This window comes from Priapulus caudatus, unplaced genomic scaffold (genome assembly GCF_000485595.1).
Source record: "Priapulus caudatus unplaced genomic scaffold, Priapulus_caudatus-5.0.1 Scaffold469, whole genome shotgun sequence".
NCBI classification, from domain to species: domain Eukaryota; kingdom Metazoa; phylum Priapulida; class Priapulimorpha; order Priapulimorphida; family Priapulidae; genus Priapulus; species Priapulus caudatus.
Window position 1 is genome coordinate 216,019 of NW_014577530.1, and position 11,739 is coordinate 227,757.

The following is an 11,739-nucleotide window of genomic DNA, read 5'->3' on the forward strand; positions in this document are numbered from 1 at the left end:
CTTAAAACTATGTCACGAATTTTCTATGGTAAATTTGTTACAATTTTGTTGTCATTTAGTCATTGACATATCAGATGCAATTGTAGAATCGCATGCATCGTCTGTACACGTCGAGCGATCGCAGCCGCTCCGTCAACAGTTGGGCCACAAAGGCTTAACGCTCACGTACGGTCACGATATTCGAGACGTGCGGGTATCCGAAAACGAGTTATGTCGAAGCTGGGTCAAGTCAAGTCAAGAGGCTGTAAAGAAGGCGACATCATCCTTAACTTAAGGATTAGGGAGAATGACAGATTGCGGCCACAAATCTAAACGCCGACCTAGCATGTATAGTTGTTTGACATAGCATCATGGTAGAAAAGCATCACTGTGCCGAATTGGAGGTCACAGGTCTAATGGAAGGCAGATTTTAGACATTTTCTGAGTCATGTTCTGACGAGCGATTGAAAAACTTCTTTGTCTTACGGTACCTAGCATTTTTATGCGCATTATTAAAGCCACCATGAAATCACTTTCTGCTGACATGCGAAGAGTAAGTGATCACTAACCTTTTGCCTCAAGAGGAAGTTAAACATGGAACTTGCTGACTGTCTTTAGAAAGAATTGACTGCCGGGTTTCTAGTAGAATCTTATACATGCCTGGTGTACAGGCACAATGTCACAGTGAATTTCAAAAGCTAAATTTGGATTAAGAGTTTATCGTCCTGAAATCGTATAATTTATCTGGCATTCTGTAACTGTCAGTATGTTACAGTAACGTATGGCTCACTTGCCTGGCCTACTGCCCAGTGCAGTAGTTTGGGTACTGAGTTTTGACTTAATGGCTACAGTAGCAGCTCTCTATTGCGCAGCCTGTAGGCCTTGCGTAGGTACATGGATGAGCTACCATTCTGTCTTGCAGATGTTTTCTACACGTATGAGCGAGCTTCATCTTAACTGTAAGACACTTAACGTACACGCCATCTACTTGCCAACTTTCATAACGATCCAACCGAACATTCTTTGAGAAGAATTTCTGATCACTCTCCTGGCATTCACTGTTTCGCGTGTATGTGAACATCATTTGGCAACAGGGTTAACTAGAATCCCACCACTCCCACACCAGCATTCAACCGCAGTAAAACTTGATGAGCGCTGTCGCTCTGCGGCACTTGCTATCTTACATTGAAGTAAAGAAACTATGCGACTAAACGTATGTCAAATTCTACCTGATAAGAGGTTCTCAATAGTTAAAAATCAAAAACTGGCGATTTGATATTAGTTTCCTAACATGATTGCTGATATGGCTAGGTGGCGTCAATGTATGTTCACATCAACAATGTAGAAATAAGAAGTATAAGCACCAGCAATATTAACCATAAAATGAACGAAATTACTTACACTTTGTGAAAAAGTGATTTTTTCATTTATTATTATACGAGACATAATCCTTTAAGCTGCCCAATTATAATGTTATCCGTGCCATTGCCTTATAGCCAACGCCTCACAAAGCTTCTATATGGCACAGTATTTTAATGTTTTTCCTGCTCACAGGATGTTAATCTTTTATACGCACAGCTATGTTCTTTTTATACGCACAGATGTTAATGCTTTTACTGCCGCACAGTAGGGAATGTTTAGAATGACAGTATGGTAATGTTTTATGCTGCCCACAGTATGTAATGTTTTATACTTCACAGTATTTAAGTTTAATGCCTGCCACAGTATGTTAATGTCTATGCTGCACCAGTATGTTAATGTTTTATCGCACAGTATGTAATGTTTAGCTGCACAGGTATGTTAATGTTTTATACTGACAGTATGCTAATTGTTTTATGCTGCCACGATGTTAATGTTTTATACAGCCGCACAGCGACGTTAATTTTGTTGCAGTGACGGACTAAACCCTTTTTTGTCTTAGTTAAAGCTTAGCTTGCAGGTTACTCCCACTAATAATAAATTTTTCTGTATTCAGCCAGTAGAATAAAGATAATTTAAAAAAATTGTGCAAACGTTCAGTATATTCATATTGGTTTACCAATTAATGTCATTTTTCAGCCTGAAAAATACCGTATCCTTCCCGATCACCGAAAAACCAGTACTACATCAGAGCGACGTATGAGCTTTAGGAATTCAGCTGTAGCTGAAGTGTGTAATATCGTCACCTGTAACAAACAGATACTCGGCGCTCTTGTACAACATTGCAGCTATGACTATAAATCGCATTAATATACTCAATAAATATATTATATTAATTATTAATCTTATATATAATAATAATTAGTTCAAGCAACCACTACGATGATTCGTATTTATGCGAATTTCTTTGATTGATCCAACTACGACCAGTTTGATACAAACTCGATTTTAATCCATCGAAAAAAATATTTTTATGAAATTATTCTCAAGGTTTTTTCGTTCATGACACTTTCGATTATAACCATGATTGAAATAACTACATGTATTAGCAAACAAAATATTCAGTTGAACCTTGTCATTTTGGATATCAGAATGCAGAAATGCCACTCGAATCAAAATATTCTTAGGGGGGGGACATCCGCATGCCTCGAACCCCGGATACTCTGGTCCTGCGTGTACCTCGGCTACACATCAGACTATCTCAATACAGTTTGCTCAGGAAAGTTGGGAATCTGATTATTATATTATATCTTAAAACATGATTAATACAGTGATGGGACTGCTCTTCCACATACACTGTAGTCTCTCGCAAATAACCCCTTACTGCTGAACTTGAGTAAAGATAGTGCTAAGTTGTGAAGACTCCCCTCCGCAAACGTGGTTTCTCCCTGTGCGTATACGGTGAGCTAGCCCGACGGAGAGTTCCATATGGCGACTGGCAGGAAATGACGTATTAAGTGCTAACAAAGGGCTGCAGCGAGGCTCCGCCACTGACTACCCACGAACGCCGGCTTCTCAATATCAATTTCCACCGTTGTACAAAGCTGGTAGTTTAGTGACACGTTGCTAGATTGCGGTGTCAAGTTCCTGCGCGTTATTGCAATAGTATCTCAGGTAACGATTAAATATATTAAATGATTAAATGGCTTAATCAACTATTATCAAAGAATTAAGCTAAAATACAAATAAAATCATATGATTCAATCTATATTTACATCTAACTTTTTCACACATGTCTAAAGGTAGCACTGAGATTGCCACAAGAGTTAAGCTGGTTTACACTACTACTTATGTGGCGAATTGGCCAAATTGGCAATTTCCCCCAACTCCGCGTTGGCGAAAATAAATATTTCTAATCCAGCTAGGTGGCTATGATCGTAGGTCGCGCAACTTTTGCTCTGACACGCAGAGTCTTGTAAGCGGCGAATTGTACAAATTCACCAATTCAGCCAACACAACGTACATAAATCAGCTTTAGTGACACACAAGACCGTCACATTAAGTTGAACCAACACTATCGACATGTCATTGTCATTCGACGCATAGTTTTCGCTTGCGACATTTTCCCCTTCGACCTTCAGCCTCACGAAAGACTACCGGAAGCAGCAAGACAACGAGCTGCTGCCAGCATCACTTCGTGAATACAACTATGAGAGGCCACGATCGATGCCCGCATGTTGCATGCGCCCGGTGAGCGCAGACGCGAGACTCCAGCCCGAGTAATCCTCTCTCCTCTGGCATTGCAAGTGCATTAGTGGCAATCTATATGTCTAGATGACAGTAGTAACACTCATGAGCAGCAAAGGGCGAATCCCCCCCGTACGTACGAGCCAAAGGACACCGGCACCGTGGGGGGTAGAGAAGAAGACGATGGCGGTGGGCGTGGGAGGCTAAACAGACTAGGGCTACCTCAGATGATATGGATTAGACCGCGTCAGTGTTTATACTAGGTGAAACATTTGTAGACCATGAATAGCAGGGCTAGTAGACCCCAAGCGAAAAGGAGAACATGGATAGAGGGGGGGGTCCAATAAAGACTAATTGGCCTAACCCTTAACCCGTTCTAGCACACCTAACCCTGAACCATAGACCTAAAATGGAACCGCCATAACCATAACCCTAACCTAGTATACTGAAAATAATATAAGTTAGTATTGATGGGTAAGAAAAGATAACAGTAGTATATTGATTGGGGGACCCCATGCGTCAGAGAGAGAGAGAGAGAGAGAGAGAGAGAGAGAGATAGAAAGAGAGAGAGAGAGCAAGAGAGAGAGAGAGAGGAATAAGAGGGAGAGAGGACAAGATTCATGCTTGCGGATGTTGTAGTGCGAACATGCGTATGCCCCTCAGTGTACTTGAAATTTATTGACGAAAAATCGTATTGCAAATTGATGCATATTTTATTAAAATGCTGGTAGTGCTGGCATTCCAGTAGGGAGTAAACTTCCTGAAGCATTCTGTAAAATCACGTTCAGTCCCTGCCTATAGAGAGAAAATGCAGTCTTCACTGCTGTGTTTAACAATAATGTGTTCAATTACGGTTGACAGTAATTGTTACATGGTACAACCTCTTGGAGGTGCATTCATTTCTAGATAGAAATTGTGGAATCAAACTGCCGCACAGACACATACACATCTCACCACTACTAGTATTTGAAAGTTTACCAAGGTTACTGTACTCTAACGAAATGTAAATTACATCGTAATGTACAGTATCTATTAGCACGTATGTTGAATGTTGTTAAAGATTACTGTTAAATTATAGTTTTTACCTCAATACCATTTATTCTAACTGCTTACTGGTTGAAAGAGCTCTGTTAGGGCAGGAGTATGTGGTGTCTGGCCACCTGAATAGATAGAGAACTGCTGGGGTGGTGGTTTGTTTGTCTCACATCAAATGGTTATTTGTTTACGAGCAATTGCGCATCCAATCCTGAGAAACCGTTTCTGGGCAATATATGATGTGCAGCATTATTCTGTAGCGTAGGGCTGGTGACTCAAACATCGGTCGGTATGTCGTCGCTCATATATACGCACGATGATGAAGAAATCTTAGGTAACGGACGTTTGACGACGTTCACTGAATCGTTGCCGTGCAGCAAGTCATGGATTTAACGATTAACTATTACACTTCATTGTTATTCACGTAATTATAGGCGCTAATGCTTATAGTAGTATAATTACGGAGAATAATTGCACTCAGTTGCAGTACGGAATATAGTATATATGTATGTGTATATATGTGTGCGTGTGTGAGTGTGTGTGTAAACAATAGCAGGCATATACATTCACACCGATTTGGTAGGTGTGTGTATATTTTCCATGTTGTTTGTGTATGAAATCTTGTTTTGATTTGTATTTTTAAACTCATAGATATGTATATAAAATGTAAAAAATTATGCCATTTCAATCGTTGTATGATCTTTGACGGAAGTATGATGTAGTTTCTGGTCATGTTTCTTATACGGTGAATGCTTGTGTCACTCTAAAGGAATGTTGTGCAGACTTCTTCTTTAAAGTGCTCTCGCTAGGCTTAGATACAAATATCCGGATATTTTTTTAGATATTTAGAAGTTTTCGGGATATTTAGAAAAATCTGGATATTTAGAAAATTCCTTAATATTTAGAAGATAAAACACAATTTTCTCAAATATTAAGGATTTGCAAGGATGAGTTTGTCATCTGGATATTTAGAAAATTCCTTAATATTTAGAAGATAAAACACAATTTTCTCAAATATTAAGGATTTGCAAGGATGAGTTTGTCTTTTCGTGTTAAGATAAACCATCCAGCGGTGGAATGTTTTCAAAATTGTTGCAAAAAACATGTCTAAAGTGTAGAACTGATTACACAAAGTTAAGCTGGGTTTACACTACTGACTTTATGTTGGCGAATTGGGAAATTGGGCCAACTTCCCAACTCCGAGTTGGCGAAAATAGAATATGACCCTTTTTCGAGATATTTGTATCTAAGCCTAGCTCTCGCCCTTTTCGTTCTGCAGACGAGACACAGACAGGGGTGTAACATAGTTTTAGTTAGTAAACAAAGTTTTCTAGCTGACCCAGTCACGTCTGGTGAGGACACTTAGTCCGTCACTATATGATTATCTCTCTTTGTTGCTATTTCGCTTTGTTTGTATTACAATGTGATGATGCTCTGCTCAATAACTTTTTTGTTTGTTAGGAGGCAATTTTAAATAGATCCAGTTACGGGATGAGAGTTTATGTTTCCAGGGATGTTTATAAAGTAAAATTATGGTCTATTTTAATTGTTGCGAGGAGTTACCACGCTTGACACTGTGACCATGTGAATTAGCACATGTTCAAGGTGTTTTCTAGATTGAATTTAATCAAGCAGTAGGCACTGGGTGCTTTAAAATTAGGGTGTGCATGGTTACAGTTCCTAATATAGTCGATATTGTTCTGGCAAGCACACTACAGCTAAAGCTAATTGTGCAATATACTTGATACGATGCATTTTTGGCATTTACATTGCATTTTACTCTATGGTATTTACAATGAACTAAATCCGTGGAACGTTTAATGAAAATCGTGTGCAGCCTGCTAGCTGTGGGTTATGATATTATGAATGCCTGAATTATGTAATGCAATCGATTACCCAAAACATGGCTATTCTGGTTTTGCAATCACTTTCGTATGCATACCCCTACGTTTCACTTGCAACCACTGTTTGAATCTGCATTTGCCTCCTGTACAAGCAAAAAAAGTAGTGCTCCGTTGGCATGTTTTTATCAAGAAAGTGGGTTTGCTTTGCTGGTTGTATTCCAGTGGATACCTAGGTTCGTGCAGGTAATGGAAGTTCTTTATGACTGAGGAATTCTGTTCTGTGGCGTAGCAACTCTTCTAGTAGCGGAGAATTCCCTGTTACAATGCTATATATAGGAAGCGCGCGCTGTTGGCATAGCTTCCTGTAATTTACTATATAACAATGCGAAAATTTTCAAATAAAGTCATAGTTTTTACTTTTAATTTCTAATAGTTTATTGTCGACTTATTGTTGTCCAATCTTCCTTATGTTAACAGCAGTTTAAATTTTAATGTAGTACAAAATTACACTTGAACGTACACAATTTGAAAGAAGATCCTAAGTAAGGTAAGATGAGTAATAGTCTTTCGGTGGAATAATGATGCCACACTATTTTCTTTTGCAAAGAATGATAAAGATAGAAAACGGAGCCTGCATACAATTTTAATTCGCACAAATTTTTGCACTGACTAGATTGCTTTCAAACGCGTTTTGTATCGAAAAACACTTGCTTAACAAGTTAACTATAAGATGACCAACGCGTATTTCTACAGATCACAGGGTTTTGCTCGTCTCCATCGGTAACTTCCTCGTCTGGAATTCCAGTCCATCTCCGGGCAGCGGCGACGGGACCAACGGAAACAGCCACGCGAGTTTCCAGTTCATTCCGAACACCTGCTCGAGGTTTCTCCCCAGTCCCAGGTCATACAGCCGGTTCTTCCTCGCCGATTCATGCGTCGTCTGACCGTGCGCGACGAGCACGGCATGGTAGACGAGCAGAAAGCCGTCGTAGAGCAACGCGGCGAGGCTCGCAGCCGTCATAAACGAGACGAAGAGGGCCCAGCCGCGGCAGTAGCCGGCAATCCAGGCGAAGAACGGGAGAACCATCATGAAGACGTTAGCGAGCGTGAGACCGCCGAGCTCCTCGACGACGTAGTCGACGTTCATCACGTTCGCGTAGAGGGCGCCGACGGCGACGTAGAACAGGAACGCGACGTAGTAGCGCACGTTGGCGTGTCCGATGCAGCCGCCGGTGAACGGGCAGTGGTGGTCGTGCCGCAGTATGCAGGTGTTGCACAGCGAGCAGTGGTGCGAGCGTGGCGGAGAGTTCTGCTCACACTCGTAGCAGTACCTGCAACGATCAACGATTCACAAATGTTTTCGCGCAGACGTTACGGACGTCGGGTTCAGCTGTACTTCTCATCAGTCGCTACAAGAAGATGCGTCACTAGATGAACCAATGTAACAGAGAAGGGCAGCTCCTTCATAGGTTCTGGTTGTCGCATGAAGATTTTCATAATGTTGACTCTTCATGCAACATTAGCTTAAATAAGATTCCTGTTTTTTTTATATGGTTAGATATGTTAGTTCGATTTAAACAATCATTAGGTTCCAGCTATTAGTTTGGAACCATTTAACTAAAACTACTGAAACTAAAGCACTTACAGGATTAGAATATTAAATTGTTTATGTGAATTGATTATTAATTCAATTCTAAAACAACTTCTGTATATGCTGCATACCTCCATTCGGGTTTCAGAACCGTAGGTAGAAACATCCCAGTGGACGACACGTCCACCAGCACCAACATCAGAAAGTTTCCCAGGATATTCGCAACGATGAACGTCAGAGCGCAGAAATGAACATAGGTCATCGTGTGTCCGGCTGGGTAGATGATCGGAATGATAAACAACATCTCGAATAGGTATGATGTCAGGATAAGGAGAATGCAACCGACAAACGGAATCCAGTCTGACGCAACTTTCGGAAGGATGTTTCTCCGGTATGCCATTACTTCTGAAAGGAAATGGAAAAAAATACACATACTGTTGAAGTGGATATAAGCTGTTACATGAAAAATTTAAGGAGGCTGACTCCCCCCACCCCCCATTAAGAGCAGAGTCTCTGTTCAGAACCGGGTAGCTTGTTCCAAATTGCAATGTGTTTGGAGTGTGTAGAGCAATCGATAAATCACTGCAAACAGCGTGTGTGCTCGTAGAGGGCGAGTTTCTCACAATCTATTCGTAGATATCGTTAGATGCGAGTTTGGCTACCTGTTCCATGTTTAAGTAGCAGCTGCAAACTTAAATAAAGCTTAAGGGAGTTAAGCTTAAGTTTGGCCATGGGAATACTAATTGTTATTGCCGTGTGAGTGTGTGCGGGCATTATTGGGACGGCTTGATACGGATTCATTTGTTGGTATAGATATTGTTACGTTGTTTGAGATATGATGTGTGAATGGTGAGTTGTGGTATTCATACGGTGGACGGCAATACATTTACCGGTCAAGACACTAGGGACAGCGCGTCTCCCAAGTCCGACTCAGGGGAGAGATAGTGATCTGCTAGATGGCGCATTATTAATTAACAATTAATAAAATCAGTTAACCCTAAACCTAAGTTCCTAACCCTAACCCTAATCCTAACCCTATCCCTAATTCAAAATAATAATAATAATCACACACACGCCCTCTAGGGAAAGAATTCGGTACCTTGGGAGACGCGCTGTCCCTAGTCGCAGCCCATTTTCTTCACATATATTCTTCTACATATACTATAAGATATATTACATTGTCTTTATCATTGGGTGATACAGTTTTATGTGTAACAATGATAGTTTACTGTAATGTTTTGGTTTGATAACAGTGTTGATTAAACAGAAGTTAGTGGTAGAATTGATATATTAGGAGGCACATTGAAATTAGAAATGTAGGGCTGTCTCTTCACTTAGGTCTCAATGGAGGGGGGAGTATAATATGGTAATGCTTGTCTTGTAATAATGTATACTGAGTACACCATATACCATGCTGTACTGCGCGACAGTAGCCAGAAGAGAAGCTAGTTGGTCACGTGAGCGAACATACGCGGGACGGCAATGCACGCCTGAGTTTAGGTGCGACTAGGCTTGAGCTGTCAGCATGTTTGGACGTTTCATATTGGAATAAAGCGAAAATCGTTGTAAAGATATTCCATACTTTTCTTGCATTAGTATATTGAACACATATTTCACATATGCTGGGTGATAGTCATACCCAGAGTTATAAGAGTTAAACCCAAGCTAAAGCCATTATGTCACTCAGTTCTGTGCAAGAGAGTAACACCACAAGCACTTGGGACAGAGTTAGTAAAAACTGAGAATAATATGAACGTGGCACACTCACAAAAACTACCCGTTTATTACGCTTCCAAGTTCCACTGTTGTGTTACTGTATATCATCTTGCTTTCACAAAAACTCATGTAGAACTAGCCGCTCCCGCCAATCGCCGTTGCGGCCGGGTGTGCTGTGTCGCTAATTAATACACTCATATATAAAGCAAGTTGATGTACAGTGACACAACTCTAGTGGAAGCGTAATAAACGGGTAGTTTTTGTGAATGTGCCGCGTTCATATTATTTTCAGTTTTTACTGATTCTGTCCCAAGTGCCCGTGAGTAAGACGGTGACCACGCTAGGAGTGGGGACACCATGCCGATGCCGACGCCGTTGGCGATGGGGCGGATCAATGGCGGGGTGACAATGAATCAAATCGTCGGGAATGATTCGAAACCGGATCTAGTATTGCAATTGTGCAAAAACTGCGGATTAAAGAAACATTCATTTGATTCGTTGATTCAAACAACGACGTCAACGTGCATCAGTTTGCTTAGTTATATACTAATACTAGGTATTTACATTATTAATTTAATTATTATATTAATTTTAAGACATTGTCATTGGTATTGGTAACAGATACAGTACAAAGATAGAAGGAGCATGATGATGTAACGGTTGGTATGTAGGGCCTAATTTCTGAATTTGGGTACAGAGATAGAATTTGGGGGTCGAGAGAAGCAGTTGCAATTTGCCAGTTGCCAGTTAATCACCAGTTACCAGTGCCACAGTAGTCCCTTGGACTTTGAAGACTATTATTGACGAGTTACGAAATAAAAAGTCAACCCCGATCAAAACAGGCACAAACATAAAAGAACACAAAAACATGAAAAGCGCCGGATGAACAAACGGAACTCGATACAACGTACGCCATCTACAGCTTAAAATATAGCGAATTCGTGCACTATGAAAATAGACCACAATCGATATGTCTTAGCGATGCACTTTCGGCCGATCTAGAGCCGCATTTCGAGGCGTCAGCCTATTTGACAGGAGGCTGAACACAGCAACATGTGTTACATAGTCCAGCGGCTAAGGCCGAATAGTGGCAAGTAATATTTCACTTTTATGAGAAATTATGAAACTGGCAACATACGTAGGGGACACCCAGTGGGGTCATTTTTCGATTAGGGACCCAACTCTGAAACGCCCCGCCTGGTGGCCGCCATCTTGCAATTTCGATATGGCCGCCAGCTGGACATACATTTTGTCTATATCTCAAAGCTATGGCAGATAGAAATGTAATTTTAGTGTCTAAACCCCCCCATTTTTAGGGTCAAAGGAATTCAGTGAAACGCATTATTATGAAGCATCAGGTGTCCGCCAATAATTGGATCCAAGATCGGCCGCTATTAAAGCATAATTGAACTATAACTTTGGAACTAAGAAGATAGAAATGTAGTTTAGTAACGCTAACCCCCCGTTTTCAGGGTCAAGGAATTTCAGTGTAATACTTATATTATGACGTCCAGATGTCCGCCATATTAGATTACAAGATGGCCGCTATGATAAAACATAAATTGACTATAAACTTGGAAACTAAAGGCAGGATAGAAAATGTAGTTTCAGAACTAACCCCCCGTTTTCAGGGTCAAGGATTCAGTGGAACTATTATTATGAACGTCAAATGTCCCGCCATATTAGATTCCAAGATGGCTGCATACCTAAAAATGCAAGCAGGTTTAGTAACACATCATTAATAATGTAAACCTTAAAATGTTGGATGGCAGACGCTTTGACCCAGTCAGACATTGCGGCTGCAGCACCTAGTGAAGATTCGCTTGCGTGCGTCCCATTGAACTAAGACCGCCGTGCACATCAAGGGACTGCTGCAGCTTTGTATCATTTACAGCAGAAAGGCATACCCTTAATTCTAACAGATGAAAACAGTAAAGATAGTCAGGGCCAAACCAGCATGAATTCACA

The 11,739-nt window shown here is 40.8% G+C and overlaps 2 protein-coding genes across 5 annotated transcripts in view; one reads left to right on the forward strand and one right to left on the reverse strand.

The window, feature by feature from the left end:
- The window catches only part of LOC106810733 (dual specificity mitogen-activated protein kinase kinase 7-like), an 11,211-nt gene extending 7,590 nt beyond the window's left edge, over positions 1-3,621 (forward strand). The window contains exons 9-11 of the mRNA XM_014814173.1: positions 2,038-2,127; positions 3,005-3,012; positions 3,480-3,621. Of these exons, the coding sequence (XP_014669659.1) occupies positions 2,038-2,127; positions 3,005-3,012; positions 3,480-3,621 (240 nt within the window). The remainder of the gene's footprint in view (positions 1-2,037; positions 2,128-3,004; positions 3,013-3,479) is intronic.
- Positions 3,622-6,871: 3,250 nt separating this feature from the next.
- On the reverse strand, positions 6,872-10,664 carry LOC106810743 (probable palmitoyltransferase ZDHHC24). 4 transcript variants are annotated; one of them, XM_014814187.1, is made up of 3 exons: positions 10,534-10,664; positions 8,187-8,457; positions 6,872-7,795 (listed from the first exon to the last, which is right to left on the reverse strand). In XM_014814187.1, the coding sequence occupies exons 2-3, from the start codon at positions 8,453-8,455 to the stop codon at positions 7,219-7,221; spliced, it is 846 nt and encodes a 281-aa protein (XP_014669673.1). In that variant the 5' UTR covers positions 8,456-8,457; positions 10,534-10,664; the 3' UTR covers positions 6,872-7,218. The 4 variants fall into 4 exon arrangements, with proteins under 4 accessions (XP_014669673.1, XP_014669672.1, XP_014669671.1 ...); XM_014814186.1 differs by having other exon boundaries at positions 8,187-8,460; XM_014814185.1 differs by having other exon boundaries at positions 10,527-10,664.
- Between the last annotated feature and the right edge of the window lie 1,075 nt (positions 10,665-11,739).